At 35.3% G+C, this 21,497-nt stretch overlaps 2 protein-coding genes across 3 annotated transcripts in view; one reads left to right on the top strand and one right to left on the bottom strand.

The window, feature by feature from the left end:
* Positions 1 to 11,814, top strand: part of LOC5569520 (malate dehydrogenase, cytoplasmic) — a 39,343-nt gene extending 27,529 nt beyond the window's left edge. For both annotated transcript variants that reach the window (XM_001652782.2, XM_021848321.1), the window contains exons 2-3: positions 9,842 to 10,204; positions 10,839 to 11,814. In XM_001652782.2, the coding sequence (XP_001652832.2) occupies positions 9,842 to 10,204; positions 10,839 to 11,474 (999 nt within the window). In that variant the 3' untranslated portion in view covers positions 11,475 to 11,814. The remainder of the gene's footprint in view (positions 1 to 9,841; positions 10,205 to 10,838) is intronic.
* An 8,980-nt stretch (positions 11,815 to 20,794) lies between these two features.
* LOC5569521 (protein aubergine) overlaps positions 20,795 to 21,497 on the bottom strand; it is a 30,840-nt gene continuing 30,137 nt past the window's right edge. The window contains exon 6 of the mRNA XM_001652781.3: positions 20,795 to 21,474. Coding sequence (XP_001652831.1) covers positions 21,210 to 21,474 — 265 coding nt within the window. The 3' untranslated portion in view covers positions 20,795 to 21,209. The remainder of the gene's footprint in view (positions 21,475 to 21,497) is intronic.

Here is a 21,497-nt window from a genome sequence, read left to right as displayed (position 1 = left end):
CCCAATTGCATTGTACTTAAGGTACCGTTAACCCAAACGGTGGATGCAGAAAAATCAAGAGCCAACTTTATGGTTATGTACAACTTAACTGAGTAATGTCATTCGAACTTTTTTCTGTGGATAACAAATGAGTGACTAATATACTCCAAATCGTTATTTGTTTCGATTTTTCTGATAGTTACATATTGAGTATTGGGGACAAGAAAATTTGCGCCAAATGATCCACTAAAAAAAATCTATTCTCAGGACAAATGTAATGTAATTATGTATAGTAAGAATAATATTACTCTCATTCTTGTTATTAGTGCTATGTAACATATTTTGAATAATATTTATAACATAAAATAAGAATAATATTTATTTTATCAAAATATTATGAAAAATATTTATTTATTAGTTCACACTAATTTGAACAAAACAAAAACATTGTAATTAAAATATTTTAAAGAAAATTCGGTAATTTTATACACATAAGTTATACATATACATCAGGTTACCTTATGAGCCATAAAATTTTAAGCAACTGCAAGGGACATGGTGGTCTTTAATTTGTCTTTGTATACATAGTTATACGAACTGTTTTCGAAATACACTCGTAGTTTTAAAAATATTTATTACATTTACTTTTGTTTAAGAAACTGATATGTTTTTATTCTATTTGTGAATATATTCGTATAATCTGTCTTGAATAATCAATAAGGCCAAATAACGTTCAATAATATGCTTTCAATTGGAGAATTTGTATATTTAGCTCTTCTGTAATTCAGCTTAGACAAACCATGAAAAGTTTGGTTTGAAGTTTTCAATATTCATACTTTTTATATTTTTCATACCAGAAATAATGTAAAAAACTTTTAGATAGATTAATTAAAACCTTTTTTATGGTCAATTTGCCAAATTTAAGATAGGAATGAAAAAAGTTTAAGCAAAACAACATTTGAGGATATAAAAACTTATTCAAATTCGCGTAACCAGTCTGTCAATATATGATAATAATACTTGATCCTCTTACCCCATCCCATTAAAAAAGTACGGGGAAGTGTACCAAGTCCATTATGTCTGTATGTATTTATAAAAATCATATATTTTCATTGTGATTCATTCAATTAGAACTGACATGTGTTGAAAAAAATAATAGTTTTCGATTGTAGGCAGAGATACAATGGATTTTTGATTGGCAGAAAACAATTTTGGAATGAATTAATTTATGCAGTTAGCAAGTTTGTTTGTGTTAGTGCACGTGTAGTACCAGTTTTGCAGTAGTATCAGTGTGGATTTGAGAATATAACCTAAAAAAAATCAAAATATTCAACTATTGATGCCTAATATGGACAAATGATCCACTGATACACTTCCAACGCTGTACCTTATATGATTCAGATTGGCTCAAGTTCGTCGAATATCAATGGAGCTCCACCATGGGAAAGAGAGGGTTGATTTAGAACTCTTGAATATTTTCGAATAAAATGTAACTTTTCATAATATATCTTAATTACCACGTTTAAATGTTATACAGGGTAGACGCGGATTATTGATAATTCGTTTTTTTTATATTATCCGAAAAAATGAATCGGGGGATTCACAAGTTTTTCGGATTATTTATATTAATTTAGATAGGAGGTACACCCTTTCAAATATGCAGCAGATGATTTTTGTAACAAGCATTAACACGATTCAATCAATTTGAGATATTTTAAAGAATTTGGCTTTTTTGCAAGTCAGAATTGTATGATTACCGTCGTGCGGGGTGACATTGGGCCATAAGGCTGACTTTGGGCCAAGATTTTTACAGCAAACTAAAAACAGGATAATGAAAACAATGTGGTAAGCTTAAAAAACACGTCATAGGGCAAATTATGTATTTTGGACAGGCTAAGGATATGTCTGGGAACGGCGATCGATTAACTGCCTTAGATACTATTATTTTATTACGTTATGATACTTATATGCTTAATTTATCATTGAACTTTGAGTTTCTGGAGAGAAAAAGCTTACAAACTGTAGCATTAGCTTCCAAAATAGCGTTTTAAGCGGCCTGTCTGTTATACATTTCGGACATCAAATATACATTTTGGACACCCTCATGTGAATATAATTTGGACAGGGGCGTTATCTCAATATCTATTCAATGGTTTCTTAAAAAGACGGTCATATCATAATGTCTTAAGAGTTTACATGTGACTTATGCATTTTTTCGCTTATTCGATGTGTATATTCGTGATAATTAATAATTTCATTTAATGCAAGCAAATATCATCAGATCCACGAAATACGCCTGCAAGTATGCATGCATGCGACATTCCAGTGTGTTTCATCAGATGGCCAAATTATATCAACTGAACAAAAGCTGTAATCTATTTTGGACACCACCTGATTTATGTCTTATATACTCACGTTAAGATTTTAGATGAACTTAGCTTCAATTTAAGACAAATTTTATCATATTGCCGCCTCTAAACCTTTTATGAATGCCAATTCCGAGCGCTATTATTGCGTTCAATGTATGTTCTTGAAATGTACATCCTCCTGCATTCGTAGGTTTCACAGATGTTCTGTTGATACAATTTACAATTTTGATATTTTTGAAGCCAATCTGTAATTGTTGTGAAAATGGCCATCAATAATAAGTAGCATAGTGTATTAACAATGCAATAAATGATTTTCCGTACATAAATTCCTCATCATTTCATTGTTAATGAGCATAGAACGACCAGCCTGTCCAAATTCTATACATGTCCAAATTATATACGTTACCCTAAATAGCCGCTGGATGGATATGGATTAGATTTTTGGCTCCCGTACTAGTAATGAGATGCATCGAAAAGGACGGTCAAAGTCACCCCCTAGGCCCAATGTCACCCCGCACGGCGGTACTTGTGAAAACATTCGTAAACTTGGTTTTTATTTTTACATATTGTCACAAATCAAAAAAAAAATACTTTTGGCGTTCTTTTGGCTGTCGTAGATATCCAAATGACCCATGAAAATTAATGGTGCATAATCTTTTTTTGCACGAGAACGCAGTACTAAACAAAACTTTCAAGAAGAAGCATACTGATCACTCAGTTCTCGATGAGTGCTCTCGAACAGTGCTCTTACAAACGAAATAAAAGACTCCATCATTGACAAATACGATTCATTTGAATAAAACTAATACCCTCGATTCTGTTTTTGCACGGGGTATGCAAAAAAAAGTGTTCAGTTCAAAATTTAAAAAAAAAACGGGTAAAAAAAAAGTAACACCATTTTTCGACGTTTAATGCAAAAATAAGGTTTTGGTGGAAAAAAAAATATGGAACTTTTTTTTCACGGCCTTGTAAAAAAAAATCCGCGCAAAACCAGAATCGGGTGTACTGTGATATTATTAGCACCTCCATATTGAAATATTGGCTTTTAAAGTAGCTTCAGCATGCTTTAAAAAAAATGTCTAGAAGTTTATAAATTGCTATTAAAAATATTTGGCAAGCCCTTTTTGGAGCCGGCCGATATTTGGAACGCATCTCCCAGGGAAGTGGTCGGCTTTATCAGGCTGATCGTACCAGATTGGGGGATTCACAATGCTGCAACTTAGGACTTCTGCCCATCAATGGCAGATGGCTAAAAGTTCAGTCACCGCGCAAAGTATTCCGGTGGCGTTCCCGCCACTGAGGGTCTTTGTAAAAGCAAAAGGGTATATCACAATAGTTCTAAAAAAATGGACGCAGTGATCTCACACCCGACAGAAGAAGAAGGAAATTGCTATTAAATACTTTAAAATTTGTCATTATTTTGTTTTAGCCATATAAAATTTTAAGGAAGTTTAGTGCTAAGACCGGCCGTATTTACGCCAATGATGAAGTAGGGGAATTAGGGGCATAATGGACACGTTAAGCAAATGTTCGTTTTGCGACCATAAAATAGCAATGTTTTCAATTTACTACCGGCTAGTTTTCAAGTTTGTCGTTAGTACGACGTGCTACATTCATTCATGATGATAAAAATCATATCATATGTCAGAAAAGCGAGATAGAAAAATAGGTCGAAAACAAGGCTGGTAAAAGGTATGGGGGCAAAATGAACACTTGCATGAAATTTAACGATTCCAATATATTTAATGACAGCCAATCGTTACGATGTGTAAAAACACTCTCCCCCAATCATAATAGCTAAAAATAACATTTCTGGGTTCGTTACTTTGCTCAAAAATTTGATTCATCCACGACCTTGCTTATATGGCAATTTAAAACTGAAAAAAACTTTAAGTCAAATTTTGAAGGACAATTAAAGCAAAAAATAAACTTTTATACCGTCAAACATTTCAAATGCAATACATATTTCAAGCAGTATATGAACTTTAGATGAAATATGCATATTCTCAGATATTGAGGGGGTGTCCATTTCGGCCCGTATGTTCATTATGCCCCTAATCCCCCTATATGTTAGAAAATTGCGCTGAAAATTTATTGGGTGGTGCACTACATATATAGAACCATAGTGATACATTTTTCGCATCGATATATGGAGTGGTTCTTGGGATTTGCTTCTTCAAATGGATAGGGTGATTATGATGACGTCCCGTGCGGCCTTAATGTATATATTTTTGGTAAAGCAGCCGGATCCTTTTGACAAATAAAAGTTGGGTTATGTGTCTGAAAATTTGGAAACCCAAGAAGCAAAGTTATTTTTATGCTATTCTTGAAGTATTCTCTTACACCAATTCTATAAAACTAGAGATAAAACCAGTAATTCTACAAACCTACGCTAACCCAATGATAAACCTCTCATAAGTCTAAAGTGGCCCACACTAGAGACGGTGTTGGAGAGCAACTGTCAAGTATCTCTTAAAACTTGCAATCATCACTTATGACAATCCTCAACACTTCAGTAAACCTTTCACAAGTAGTTCTCAAGACAAGTTAAACTCACAATATGTTTATCATGTTGGTTTGGCTAACGAATTTATAAATACTTCTTAACAAAATTATCAATCAATAATAAAACACAATCCAAATTAAAACATTTGTGATGATAACTTTCCGCTTTTTTTCGATACCTACCTGTGTTTCGGTTGTCACGCTTATTACATCGTGAATATCATGCATGAAACACCCGAATCGCACAATGCGCCTCGACAATATTGCATTTTCAGAAAAACAATTTAATCAATTTGGTGCCAACAATCCAGCATACATGGTTTCTCCCATCATGGCTCCCTTGCCAAAGCATAGATAATTACAATCATGGCGGTAGTTTTACTCTACACCATCATAGATCCATGATAAATTTTGCTGAACTCGGGCAGGCGTAACAAATATCACTTTAGAGTTCTTAGGCTTAAGGCGATCTTGATGAAGACAAACTAATCTTCTTGAAGAACGTGATAAGATTCGTTCGTTTTATTAAAGAGGAGCACATTTGACGTTTGTTTATTTACACTTTTAGTTTTTGGAGAAAAGCGTCCATGCTAGATTTTGTGCTGACGGGGTTGGTGGGCTGACGGGGTTGGTGGTCTGATGGCTACCGCTTCTGCTTCATATGCAGAAGGTCATGGGTTTAATCCCAGGCCCGTCCCTTTCCTCGTACTTTGTAGTTGTTTATCTCTCACTTGTTTCTATCTTCCATTCTAATGTCGAATTCGTTTTTGAACCTGGGTTGGAACTGGCGCAATCCGTTCTGAATCACAGTTTCAACCCCAACCCGATTCAGGTTCGACCGGACTACAATTTGCTTGACGTTTGTTTGTTTATGTGTTGATCACCGACCCAGTTCCTAAAAACGAAAACGACATAAATATATCACACTCAAACTATTCGTTCATAGCAAACGCTAGAACCAGAGACGGACAAGAAACCGTTTCCCTAACGCTTCCTACTTCCACGCGCACGCCTTTCTTACGCCTGATAGATAGGCAGTCTGCTAACCACAAAAGCAAACCACTCTGCCATGCCTTTCCCCCAATCCATACACTCCCGCATGAACTGACGTGGATGCAGTGGAATATACGGTCTACGTGGGAGTCAGTTCAATGCATCATCAATTTCTCCCCCTTCCCCTCATTGGTCTGCACGTGGCAGGTGCCATTGTTGCCTGAAAATAGAAGATCACCAGCACTTATACACTGAGGATGCCTGTTAGTCCCAAGCAGTCATTCGGTTGGTTCCTTGTGTAAGTGCAGCTGATCTGGCGATACTGGAGTGCATCCACGGGCGACCAATCAAGCTCAAGCTCAAGCTCAAAAAAAATTGTCATTAGTTTAGCTATTGAAACAGTTAATTGAGTTTGTTTTATCTGTTAATGCGTATAGAATCATATTTATATAACTGTAGGGTCCTAAAGCCCTGTCCCAATTTTAGTGCCAAACGCTTAAGTGTAGGCCAATAACACATGTTTACTCAATTTTCGAATGTTTTCCATTGGTTTAAGTCCAAAAAACATTTTTTTATGTTTTTTTCAAATTTTGTCACATTTTTTGGCTTAAACTCAAATTTTGGGTGTATTTTGTTTTCCGTGTCCCTTCCGAAATGTCAGATAGGAACAACCCCTGTGGTGTTTTTGTCGACTAAGCGAACGTCAAACATGATCAAAAGTGTCAAGGTTCATTTATGGACCCAATTTTTAGATTAAAGTTTGAACATGATATAGCCGTTATTTGAGCGGGAAAAATTGCTAAAGTAGTTGCAACAACATGATCTTTAGTGTTATTGAAGATTTCATTAAAAATTTTAGGACCCAATTGCATTGTACTTAAGGTACCGTTTACCCAAACGGTGGATACAGAAAAATCAAGAGCCAACTTCATGGTTATGTACAGCTTAACTGAGTAATGTCATTCGAACTTTTTTCTGTGGATAACAAATGAGTGACTAATATACTCCAAATCGTTATTTGTTTCGATTTTTCTGATAGTTACATATTGAGTATTGGGGACAAGAAAATTTGCGCCAAATGATCCACTAAAAAAAAATCTATTCTCAGGACAAATGTAATGTAATTATGTATAGTAAGAATAATATTACTCTCATTCTTGTTATTAGTGCTATGTAACATATTTTGATAGTTTTAAAATAAGAATAATATTTATTTTATCAAAATCAAACGTTCAATAATATGCTTTCAATTGGAGAATTTGTATATTTAGCTCTTCTGTAATTCAGCTTAGACAAACCATGAAAAGTTTGGTTTGAAGTTTCCAATATTCATACTTTTTATATTTTTCATACCAGAAATAATGTAAAAAACTTTTAGATGGATTAATTAAAACCTTTTTTATGGTCAATTTGCCAAATTTAAGATAGGAATGAAAAAAGTTTAAGCAAAACAACATTTGAGGATATAAAAACTTATTCAATTTCGCGTAACCAGTCTGTCAATATATGATAATAATACTTGATCCTCTTACCCCATTCCATTAAAAAAGTACGAGGAAGTGTACCAAGTCCATTATTTCTGTATGTATTTATAAAAATCATATATTTTTATTGTGATTCATTCAATTAGAACTGACATGTGTTGAAAAAAAATAATAGTTTTCGATTGTAGGCAGAGATACAATGGATTTTTGATTGGCAGAAAACAATTTTGGAATGAATTAATTTATGCAGTTAGCAAGTTTGTTTGTGTTAGTGCACGTGTAGTACCAGTTTTGCAGTAGTATCAGTGTGGATTTGAGAATATAACCTAGAACAAAGCAATGGAGCAAAAAAAAATCAAAATATTCAACTATTGATGCCTAATATGGACAAATGATCCACTTACCCCACTGATACACTTCCCCCGCTGTACCTTATATGATTCAGTTTGTCTCAAGTTCATCGAAAATCAATGGAGCTCCACCATGGGAAAGAGAGGGTTGATTTAGAACTCTTGAATGTTTTCGAATAAAATGTAACTTTTCATATTTTTTCTTAATTACCACATTTAAATGTTATACAGGGTAGACGCGGATTATTGATAATTCGTTTTTTTTTATATTATCCGAAAAAATGGATCGGGGGATTCAAAAGTTTTTCGGATTATTTATATTAATTTAGATAAGAGGTACATCCTTTCAAATATGCAGCAGATGATTTTTGTAACAACCATTAACACGATTCAATCAATTTGAGATATTTTAAAGAATTTGGCTTTTTTTGCAAGTCAGAAATGTATGATTACCGTCGTGCGGGGTGACATTGGGTCATAAGGCTGACTTTGTGTCAAGATTTTTACAGCAAACTAAAACAGGATAATGAAAACAATGTGGTAAGCTTAAAGAACACGTCATAAATAGCCGCTGGATGGATATGGATTAGTTTTTTGACTCCCGTACTAGTAATGAGATGCATCGAAAAGGGCGGTCAAAGTCACCCCCTAGGCCCAATGTCACCCCGCACGGCGGTGCTTGTGAAAACATTCGTAAACTTAGTTTTTAGTTTTACATATTGTCACACATAAAAAAAATACTTTTGGCGCCTATGAAGCTGTCGTAGATATCCAAATGACCCATGGAGATTAATGGTGCATAATCTTTTTTTGCACGAGAACGCAGTACTAAACAAAACTTTCAAGAAGATGCATACTGATCACTCAGTTCTCGATGAGTGCTCTCGAACAGTGCTCTTTCAAACGAAATAAAAGACTCCATCACAGACAAACAGACGTAACACTTAGAACAAATCCCGATCAAAATCATAGTCACGAGGACATGTACGCCCAATGCTAAAATCGGTGTGTTACCGACAGGCCAACAGATGGCGGTAGTGTGTAAACGTCAAACACGAACAAAAATGATGCGAGCGCTGCAGGTGGCGGATTGGCCACCTACCATATTTTTGATTCGACCGTTAAAAAGGTGATCGATGGACAGTGATGAGAGTGTGACGTCTGTTTGTCTGTGACTCCATCATTGACAAATACGATTCATTTGAATAAAACTAATACACCCGATTCTGTTTTTGCACGGGGTATGCAAAAAAAGTGTTCAGTTCAAAATTTCAAAATCCGTGTAAAAAAAAAAAAGTAACATCATTTTTCGACGTTTAATGCAAAATAAGGTTTTGGTGGAAAAAAAAATGTATGGAACCTTTTTTTTTCACGGCCTTGTAAAAAAAAAATCCGCGCAAAACCAGAATCGGGTGTATTGTGATATTATTAGCACCTCCATATTGAAAAATTGGCTTTTAAATCAGCTTCAGCATGCTTTAAAAAATGTCTAGAAGTTTATAAATTGATATTAAATCAAAAACACTTTAAAATTTGTCATTATTTTGTTTTAGCCATATAAAATTTTAAGGAAGTTTAGTGCTAAGACCGGCCGTATTTACGCCAATGATGAAAGCGTTCTTTTGTTTTAAAAATAGAAGTTTTTGTTAGAAAATTGCGCTGATCATTTATTGGGTAGTGCACTACATATATAGAACCATAGTGATACATTTTTCGCATCGATATATGGAGTGGTTCTTGGGATTTGCTTCTTCAAATGCATAGGGTGATTATGATGACGTCCCGTGCGGCCTTAATGTATATATTTTTTATAAAGCAGCCGGATCCTTTTGACAAATAAAAGTTGGGTTATGTGTCTGAAAATTTGGAAATTGAATAAGCTAATTCTGACTTGCTGTCGCCTAAATTATGCGAATTTTGCCAAGATTATGATAAAAACAATTTTTACAACATTTTCATCACAATGAAACGCCAATTTTGAGTTTTCAAAAGAGATTTTGCAAAATCTAACCACACTTTTATTCGTCAATTGTGCATGGCGCGAAAAATATGTGGTACATCCCGAAACAACCCTGCATGAGCCAGCGACGCAGCATATTGTTTTCTTTGCCTCATTGAATTAATACACTGTTCCTTTCTTCCTCCCTCACCCCGCGCCCAGTCTGAGCCAATCCGCGTCGTAGTGACTGGTGCTGCCGGTCAGATTGCCTACTCGCTACTGTACATGATTGCCAAGGGAGATGTGTTCGGACCGAACCAGCGATTGATTCTGCATTTGTTGGACATTCCGCCGATGATGGGCGTTCTCGAGGGAGTCGTCATGGAACTGGCCGATTGTGCGCTGCCATTGTTGGCCGGTGTTGTGCCCACCACAGATCCCGCCGTGGCCTTCAAAGACGTCGTGTCGGCATTCCTGGTCGGAGCGATGCCCCGTAAGCAGGGCATGGAACGGAAGGATCTGCTGTCGGCCAACGTCAAGATCTTCAAGGTTCAGGGTGAAGCGCTGAACAACTATGCCCGTAAGGTAAGCATTACTCTAATAGCAATACATAGATTTAATTCGATAGACATTTTGCTCATATTCGTAATAGATCGTAAATTAGAACAATTTTTCACTAGACCAAATTTGGGATTAGTAGTTCAGTAGTACACCCTATTCTGTTTTTGCACGGATTTTTTTACACGGCCGTTCAAAAAAACTTTCCATACATTTTTTTTCCGTCAAAACCTTATTTTTGCATGGAACGTCGAGAAATGGTGTAACTTTTTTGCACGGTTTTTGAAATTTTGAACTGAAAACTTTTTTTGCACGGTACGCATCCCCCGTGCAAAAACAGAATCGGGTGTAGTGTGTTCTAACGAACCCGTTCTAGCTCCACGCTCTGCACAGCACATCTGTGCATCTAACATGAGTATGATCAACACTAGCTCGATATTGAAAAGACCATCGAGTCTTGGACAGATGTCATGGTACATAATGCCATGGATCATGGGTTCAATTCCGTCTCTCTCGTCTTACTGTAGTGATCCTATAACATTTCCCCAAATACCATTACCCCCAATAGTCCGTTGCCTCGAATACCATTTCCCCGAATGGACCATAACCCCGAATCTCAATACAATATATAACGTACATCTATTTTATTTTCCGCACACAGGACGTCAAGGTGCTGGTCGTCGGAAACCCGGCCAATACCAACGCCTTGGTATGCTCGCACTACGCCCCATCGATCCCGAAGGAGAACTTCACGGCCATGACCCGGCTGGATCAGAACCGAGCCCAGGCTCAGATTGCCGCTCGCCTCGGAGTAGGTATCGCTCACGTTAAGAACGTCATCATCTGGGGCAACCATTCGTCGACACAGTACCCGGATGCGAAGAACGCAACCGTTGAGCTTGCTGGGGCCCAGAAAAGTGTGGTGGAAGCCATCGCCAACAATGACTACCTGAATGGCGAATTCGTCGAAACTGTACAGAAACGTGGGGCATCCGTTATTGCTGCACGTAAGATGTCTTCCGCTATGTCGGCCGCCAAGGCTGCCAGTGACCATATGCGTGACTGGTTTGCCGGTACCAAGGATGGCGAGTACGTCTCGATGGGTGTCGTATCCGATGGCAGCTATGGTACTCCAAAGGACATTGTATTCTCGTTCCCAGTGCAGATTCAAAACGGCCAGTGGAAGATTGTTCAGGGCTTGTCCGTTGATGACTTTGCACGTGGTAAGTTGGATGCGACCGCCAAGGAACTCCTCGAGGAAAAAGAAGAAGCCATGTCCGTTTGTGCCTCGGATTGACTAACTAAACTGTAAAACAACATATTTGTAGAAACTTTACCTGTATATGGGAATCAACAATAATATTCCATTACGTTTTCTGTTTTGTTGTGTGATAAGAGTGGTTTGCGTTTCTCCAAAAATTTTGTTTTACTGAGGGTACACGTACTAAAAAATTACTCAGCTATATGAAATTAATGTCAAGACATTCAGTAAGAAATTGTTAAAATCTAATAGAAAATATCGCACGTCTTATAGACCAATTATTAAATATATGAGTAAACATGAAAGTCAATTGGAAATTTATTATTTTGTTATTGCTACGGCTTAGCCACGAATAGAAAAAAAAACATAATCCTTATTCCAAAGTCCATTGACTACGTGATTGGTGATATATCACATCCTTCTGTCCTATATTTGGTCGGTATTCAGACAGACCGGATTTGGCGTCCTAAAGATACGTTAAAGAATCCATCAATGTTTTATTTTTTCGAGGATATTTTGATACAGATGTATTATCAAATAGATAAGTTACATTATTACAGCGAATGATGCCAATATTTATACATTTCAAATGCCTGGGGTACATTTTCCTGAAACCATTAAAAAACACATGGTTCAGTATGTCTGAACACCGACCGTTTGTGCGCTTTTTCAGTCGTCTTATGTAAAAAGACAACATACACTCCCGTGCAGAAGTTTGGGTTCACCCGCTAAAAAACATACAAAAGTGTTCAGTCATGATATGCATAGTAAGGCCCTAAGTAACAATGAAAGCTGAACAGCAAGAGTATTAGCTGAACAATGGCTGATTAATGGTGTACAAGGCTGAATACCGCGACAGCTGAACAATCATTTGAAGAAAAGTTTATTAAACACTCTTATTCAGCAGTATACTTAAAGCTGAATATCAAGTTGAACAAGCTATTTTCCATCAACAATTTTAACTTTTGTTCAGCCATTCTGAATGATATTGATTAAAGGTTATTTAAAGCTTCAATCAAATAAACAGCCATTGTCGAAAAATTGTCCAGCTGTAGGTTGACAAAAATATACACACCAACGGTTGGGTAAAACACTAAATTAATTACTAAAAAACTGTTTCATCGAACTCACCGAACAACAAATTTTCACATCCCGAAGCGGACATGCCCTAAATACACACGGGCCTAGCGTTTGTCGAAAAAGAAAAACACCTGAATTCGGCATCCATGAGCTTGAGTAACAACAAGATAGGATAATACACTCGCTCACAAAGATTTCTTCGTCACATTTTCATTATATTGTACGGAATCGTAATCATTACCAACTTTCATTGACAACGATTAAACAGCAGTAATTGAAAATTATCGAGAATTCAATTATAAAACAAAAATCACAACACACAAAACACTCACTTAAGTGTTTTTGCATAGCACTGATATCCCTTCTCCAGCCTTAATGCAACCTTTAACATAGCCCTTATTTCGACAAGTCAATAAGTTATTCCCTTGCTTTTAATAATGCTCACACAGTCTCCTGTGGAGTAGATGTCAAGGTAAGTGGTTATAAATCAGTGGATCCCAGTTCAATTCTCAATTGTTAATATTAAATAATCTTCATCTTTCAATTCCAGCACACATCTCCCCTTTGTGATTGAAATTGTAAGCTGCGTTGCTAAAATCCAAAACTATGAACCTGTAAATATTTTAACATTTTTTGGTTTACTGTTGAATAATGGATGAAAAAGCGATTGTTCAGCTTTCGAAGGCTGCCATCTGTTCTAAAAATAGAATTCTCGAAAACGTATTCAAATAGTCTCAAGTCAGAAAAGTGAACAAACTTACTTTATCGATCCTACGTGTTTCGCAGACGAAATTCCACAAGTTCCGCTCTCACCCAACTAGATTTTTCACTTTTAGAACGTTTAATTCCGAAATTACAAAACGACGAAAGTAAGATTTTCAACTTTCGCAACCCAACCACTACTTTCGCCGCTCCGTTGTATGGAGAGACAAAGTGACTTAACCACGAATCAAAACAAAACACTACTTGAGCCGATTTTACACTGATAGAAAAACGACGAAAGTAACTGAATGAAACGGCTTATCATTTTGTTATAATTATTTTTGTGGGAAATAATAGAAACTACCTAGTTTTTGAACGCGAGCTGAATTTATGCAAAATTTAAGCGATGTACACGGCGAAAAAATGTTTAAAAGGTGATTCATTTTAAAACAGTTTTAAAAGACATGTTGTGATTCTTCTGAATTAATTTTCTCAAACCCGTATGGAAGTTACTTACGTCGATTTGAAAAAGGAATCGAGAATTATCGTTATTGAAAGGGGGTTGAATAAGCGCATGATGGACCTTTATTCAGCCTTCCATAAAGCTTCAATTAAGCTTAAGGCTGAATAAAATCGCCAGAATCAGATGTTTAACAGCTGAACAACATTGTATGCAGGCTATGAACAGCTTTTGTTCAAACAAAGGCTGTATAGAATTAGTTATAAAAGCGTTTGAACAGCTTCAAATTGTTACCTGGGGTTATGAATGATTGAGTGTATTTTTCATATGCGACGAATACGTTAAAAACTAAGCGAATTCAGCACTTTATTTATTGTCTTTTCAAATCAGAATCAAATAATGTTTCAATCAGTTAAGATTACAGAACATTGATACAGATGTATATCTATCACTTTCGATACATATTAGAGTGTTATTTGACATCTAGGAGTCAGTATTCATGTGAGTACTGAGGATAGAAATATACTCACTTCGCAACTACATCACTTTATTTTAAGTACGTTTTTGAATATGTTCTTAATCATATTTAATAAAATTTCTGTCACCAAATGATCATGTTTGAGTAGGAAAATAAACATGTGAAGGTTCTGTCATGTCTACCTATCTCAAGTGATATTAATTATTCTACCTTATGATTTGGTACCTTTTATCTGTTCGTACCTATGGTATTTCTGAGCTATAAGTACTGGCTGCAGTTGGCACAGAAGGGAGACTTCCCGAACTGTGGACTGATTAACATATTATTTTATTCTTTATTTACAGGATATAAAAGGTTCTAGATGCAAATAAGTTAGCAGCGTGCCTTCAAAGTTGTGAGTTTTTACCAATAGAGGCAATGGCAAAAATATTCACAGAATTGATTACATACCAGTATATTTGTAGCTAACTGGAATGAATATACAAACTAATATAATTTTCACTACTTATACTTCAATTCGATATGAATGCACATGCAACATTATTATTATTATCTTTATTATCGAGACTTTCAGCCGGAGGCTGGTTCGTCTCCAAAGACATGCAACATTGTATATTGATTTAACAAGTAGTTTTGGTGAGGGCGCTGAGACAATACAATCCTATTAAATTAGTATTGGTACAACAGCCATTCTAATATGTATGACATGACTTCCCAAAGTGTGGGAGGAATGACGTGAAATTGTTCTTGTATTTATTTTGAGCATCAAAACAAGATATTCAACGACATTCCAGCATCTATATATACAGTGCTAAAAAATAAAATTGTGGGAATAAACAATATTAAGAAGCAACAAAATATTACCAAATAATTCATTAGTTATTTCCCAGTTGTAAATATTTGAAACTTAAGGTTAATTACATTAAGTGACATGTTCGTTATTTGGTTTTGGAAGAAATTTGATGGCATTATCAATTAATAAAAAATTTCAGGTATTTACTTGGTATGTACATCTTCGGCACTTAGAAAAGTGTTCAATTTTTTTAACATCCATACATTCCAAAAAGTAGGCTTCTGAGTATGTAAAGCAACTCTGTGTGGGGAATTTTCTTAAGTTCGACATTTATAATCCTAATATATTGCTTTCAATCTATAGATTTAATGGTACTTATCAATAAATTATTAATACTATTGTTAATCTTGAACACGGAAAGAGAGATAAATGCAAGTCAGTTTTTTGCACATATAATCAGGTTTATTCTACGACTGGCGTGAGGTGACAATTGTCGGTCTCGTATAGCGAGGTGACTATTCTCGACTCGAGTGAAGTGACTCTCCATTTGATTTACACGGCGAGTCACTTCACTCGAGTCGACAATTGCCACCTCGTTATACGACACCGACAATTGTCACCTCACGCCAGTCGTAGAATAAACCCAAATAATTCATATAACAGAGCATTCGCAATATGATCACCGCATCCTAATTAGAATTTTCGAAGTGCTATCAATAACGGTATTAACCTCGATGGAGTTTCAACAGTCACACACGGGCCAATAACACACGGGCTAATGAACCTTTTTCGATCCACTGGTGTAGCACGTAGCAGCTGAGGGATTCCACGGAGGCATGCAAGTCGATTCTGATCGACCATTTCAAAAATATCTGAAACTTTGCACAGTTTTTCAGTTCCATCTAAATCGTCATTTTCCGATATCAAATCTTCAAGTTGAGTCACGACTAACTTTTCAAAAGGGTGTATGTGAAAATGGTTTAAAAATATTCAAAAAGCTGCACAGCAAAAACGGTTCGTTCGATTGTTAGACAACTAAAGAAACAAAGTTAGACAACTAAATAAAGATTCCAAAAAAAAAATACACACAGTAAAAAAAAAAAATTTTTGCATTAAAAACCATCATTTTTGTCACAAAAACTCAAATATCTCAAAACCCTATCGGAATACCAACGTAATTTTTGGAGGGAAAACGGTCCATTATATTAGCTATCTACCATAAAAATTTGGTGATGGTAAGCCAATAAACAAAAAAGTTATGACATTTCAAATATTTCACAAATTTGACACTTAGTGAAAAAAAAATTTTTTTTTTTTCATTGTTAATTTTTTTAGGACCGCAGTTTGTTGCTGAATTTTTTGTTAAGGGTACCACATGAGGTTAACAAGTTGTTTTCATGATATTTTATCTAATTATTCATAACTATTATAGCATCTATTAGAAAGTTAGACGCGATCCAGTGTTGTGATCTGAAGTCTTGATAGTGTCATATTTTTTATTGTACGTAACTGAAGAAAAATTCTCTCAATAGTGTTGAAACCTTTTGATAAAAGAAACCTATAAGAAATCTAATATTGAAGACAAAAGCTACAAAAAAAGTTTTCTATACAGGTATACGACTAGTTTACCTGCAAAAAGTTTACCTCGTAGAGAACAAGGCGGGTCTATACCCAGGTGATCTAGTATACGTAAAGCAGGTCGGTTTTCTCGGCGCTGGTTTTCTCCACAAAGTTAAAATCTGATTACACCTGGGTATAGACCCGCCTTGGTAGAGAATAGACTTTGTTAATCATATTTGGGAGAAAGCGAGTAACTTCAACAACATCAAAAACATGATAGGTACATACCATGAACATACTCACGAAAAAGCTAAAAATATACTACCACTATGCTTATAAAAGATTTAATTGTAAAATTTTTCTTCAGTCAAGCAAACGAACCAAACTAGTCAGTAAAAACTTAAAAGTGATTTTGTTTATTAAAATCTAACGAGCAACATGAGTAGTCGCTTTCTCAACTGTTGCAGGCCGTTTGCAGAAAAAAGTGTTCGAAAGAGCTACGAAATCTCACCGAAAGCACAATAGATAAACTGAAAGCGGCTGGTTATGCTCCAATGTCTGCATTGAATACAAATTTACGCATTTGTACGTCCTGCCGTTTAAACGTTGACAAACGGGCAATCTGTACATCATCGGTGGATCAGGTTGCAGGAAGTTCGAAAACAACAACAACTGAGGAATTACTAGATGCACCGACAACAACTGAGGAGTTACCAGAAGTACCAAGTGCAGATAGTCTTGCCACGGTACCATCAGCGACATCTGTTTCAACAAATCAATCAGAAGATGAGTGCATCCAGAAGGTCAACATCGAACGCTTCAACGAAGGGATAGCTGGAATAAAAGTGACTCCGATTAAATGGACGAAGATGGGTTACGTCAATTATCCCGAGAAAAAATACCGTGAAATCAACGAAGCTGTACGAAGAAACCTCTTCAAATTAGGACCTGAGGATGTGGAAAATACAGACTACGATGAGGTAATTATGAATATGAAGGAAAGGTTCTCGAATCTAGCCACGACAAGGAAAGAAAAATTATTGATTTTGTCGATGCTGCCAAGCTCGTGGTCTATTCAAGACGCCATTGATGAGTTCAAAACCAATAGAAATACAGCAAAAGAGGCAAAACAATTCAAAAATAACTGTCTTGCAACCAAAAATGCTAGGTCGAGTACTTCATTAACAGATGAGACAAAAGAAAAAATAATTCAATATTTTGAAGACGATGAAGTAAGTAGAGCTATGCCTGGCCAAAAAGATTATGTATCTGTAAAAAAAGATGGAAAGCGTCAAGCAATCCAAAAACGATTAATGATGACTACTTTGAAAGAAGCGTATACACGCTTCAAGGAAATTAGCGAAAATATTAAGGTAGGTTTTTCCTCATTTGCAAGCCTTCGCCAAGGCAATGCAAGCTTCTATCCAATTCAGGAACACATAATGTTTGTGTGTGCACAACACACGAAAATATTAACCTAATCTTACATAGTTTGAAAAGAATCAATTTATCAAAGGATATTAAAATGTTAACTGGTAGTCTTTTGTGTGAAAATACAACATCAAATTGCTATCTACGATCTTGTTCGGATTGTCCAGATTCTTCATCATTGGAAAATACTTTATTCGCTGAGTTTGAAGAAAATTATATTGATCAGTTATCATTTGAGCAATGGGTGACCACGGATAGGTGTGACCTAGAAACTATTGTAAAACCTGTAGATGAGTTTGTGTCATTTTTTTGCTTGAAATTAGAAAGTTTAATTCCTCACGACTTTATTAAAACAGAGTTTTATATCCTGCAAATAAAGAATAAAATGATATGTTAATCAGTCCACAGTCCGGGAAGTCTCTCTTCTGCGCATATGGCAGCCAATATGTTTAGCTTAGAAAACTCGTAGGTACGAACAATTAAAGAGTAAGGAGTAAGTCATAAGGAATAATTAATATCACTTGAGATAGGTAGACATGACACAGAGCAATCCCGCTTTTTAAAAAATACGAAAAATACATTACAAGATGGTGAATTTTTAGTCATTTGTGATTTTTCTGAAAACTATAGCTTTGTATTGCAAGATGAAGTGCAGTCCCATCACTGGAACGTACAACAAGCTACAATTCATCCATTCGTTATTTATTTCAATGGAAGTACGCAAATTGAACATTTTAGTTTTATTGTAATTTCCGAAGATTTAAGACACGACTCAGTATCTGTAAATTTGTTCATTGCCAAAATGATTAACTTTTTACGCGTTGATAAGAATAAAGAAATCAGAAAGATATATTTCATGTCTGATGGAGCAGCATCGCAGTACAAAAACCGTAAGAATTTTCGAAGCCTATGTAAATTTAAATCAAAGTACGGAATTGATGCAGAATGGCATTTCTTTGCTACGTCACATGGCAAAGGTCCTTGTGATGCTATTGGAGGAACCATAAAGCGCATGGCCACAAGAGCAAGTTTAGCCAAAGAACGTGAGCATCCAATTAAAACTGCAAAAGAACTATTTGATTGGGCGAATCGCAGAAAAGAAGAAGATTTAACAAAATTATCATTTTGTTTTACTACTACTGAAGAGTACGAATTAACGGCATCAGAGCTCAGCGAGCAATATAATAACGCGAAAACGATCCAAGGAACCCTAAAAATTTCACTGTTTCATTCCATTGTCAGAAAATAAAATTAAAGCAAAACTATACTCGAACTGTACTGATAATGATGCAAAAGTGTTCGATATTGTAAAAAAATTGAATAACAATAAATAAATAAATAAGTATTAATAAAATGTTTTCATGATCTCATAACGCATACCCAAATCCAAAACTTTTAAAGTTTATATATAACATTTAGAAACTCATCGATCATACTCTAAAAAAATATCCTGGTAAAAAAAATTATTTTCGTGTAATCTGTTAATTCATTTTAATTTATACATATATACATATACATATAATATTTATACATATACATAATATTTATACATATAATATACATAATACTAATGAATACATGAAAACGACTTGTTTAATTCACGCAAGGCCCTTAACAATAAAATCAGCAACAAACTGCGGTTCCCGTAATAATTTACACCGAAAAAAAAAATTTTTTTTTCTACTAAATGTGAAAATTGTGACATGTTTGAAATGTCATAACTTTTTTGTTTATTGGTTTACCATCACCATATTTTTATGGTAGATAGCTAATATAATGGACGTTTTCCCTCAAAAAATTACGTTGGTACTCCGATAGGGTTTTGAGATATTTGAGTTTTTGTGTCAAAAATTATGTTTTTTAATGCAAAAAAAAATTGTTTTTACTGTGTGTATTTTTTTTGGAATCTTTATTTAGTTGTCTAACTTTGTTTCTTTAGTTGTCTAACAATCGAACGAACCGTTTTTGCTGTGCAGCTTTTTGAATATTTTTGAACCATTTTCACATACACCCTTTTGAAAAGTTAGTCGTGACTCAACTTGAAGATTTGATATCGGAAAATGACGATTTAGATGGAACTGGAAAACTGTGCAAAGTTTCAGCTCAATAGAAAAAAATGAATTAAAAAATTTACCAAATTTTGGTGCTGTTGCTTGGAATCACTCAGCTACAAGATGTGTGCGTAAACTTTACGGAGCGATTGGATTCGATACATTTTACACGTGAATTTTACGGAAACCTTGGATAGAACTGAAGTTTGTTTTAGGATTGTTTATTGAAATTATATATTTTGTTTTAATTCATTGGAAACCATCTTAATGAAACAAATTAGTTCGAATGAAACACAAACATTTATTCAAATTTATCCACATAACTTTTTTTTCTTAAGGGGGCAGGATCCGTCATTGATTTCCAAATTTTCAAGAGCAGTTTTTCCATTTAAAATTAACAAAATTTACAGGAAATTTTCACTGTATTCTATTCTCCAACCGAAACACAGTGAACACATTTTCATCGAATAATTTTTAGTTTTAAGCAGAAAACTTTTTTTGAAGTTTCGATGATGACGATGATTACGATGACGGAGCGTTGATTGTTAATGCATATTGACTGGCGGACACAGTTTGACATGGTAGTAACCTTACATCCCCTCCTGATTTCGCCATTGTTGGCTTTTAGTAATACCAATTTTGCTCTAATAGATATGTTTTAAAAAGTGTATTTTTTTTTGTGATATTTGGCGCACTATTCGTTACCAAATGCTGTTACAAAAACTCCCTTTCGGATATTGTAGTTTCGTTTTTACATAAGTCTATGCTTTTATTCAAGGGGAAATATCAATACAAATTTTCTTTCATTTATTTGTCATCGAACGTTTATTCAATTTTTAGTGACACACGATTAAAATTACTTTGTGAGTAAGCATGCTATAGGTAATGTTTATATTAGTTATTTGTGATATATACGTTCTGCAGTTGTAACACATTTTTTTTTCGGAAAATTAGAAATTACTGGGCGGGGATTTCTTTAACATCGATTAAGAAGATGCGCAAGTTATACAAATTACTATCTTTTTTCATTTTTTCAATCTTGATCTGAGGTCGTTGACAACTGTTTAAAAAATTCACAGCTGCGGGAACGTGTCAAAATGTAAAAATTATCTCTCTGGTTGGAAAGAACGTGTATACCTAACTAATAAAAAGTAACTGCAATACTTATGAGCTAGAACCGCGATCATTTTCGGCATGCAAATCTTTTTCCAGCTGTTTACAAGAAGTACAGCTTCTTTTCAAGCAGATTGCTCGGTGCCTGGTGAAGGAACTGCGCCACCAGGAAGGACAGCTTGTGTGCATACTGGCATACCGCGGGGACACGAGTCGTTCCGGACCAGTTGTAGTACAAGTGGCACTGCTTGTACGACAGCATCTGCAGGTGATCGATCTTCAGGCCTGATGTATCGTAGATAACGTTGTACGCCGTAGGCGAAACCGTACCTTGACGGACCGATTGCGACACAAGGTAGAAATCAGTTCTGAAAGGATTATCGAATTGAGA

The sequence above is a fragment of the Aedes aegypti genome, chromosome 2 (assembly GCF_002204515.2).
Source record: "Aedes aegypti strain LVP_AGWG chromosome 2, AaegL5.0 Primary Assembly, whole genome shotgun sequence".
In the NCBI taxonomy this organism is placed as follows: domain Eukaryota; kingdom Metazoa; phylum Arthropoda; class Insecta; order Diptera; family Culicidae; genus Aedes; species Aedes aegypti.
Note: the sequence above shows the minus strand (reverse complement) of the source record. Positions and strands in the feature narration are given on the sequence as shown.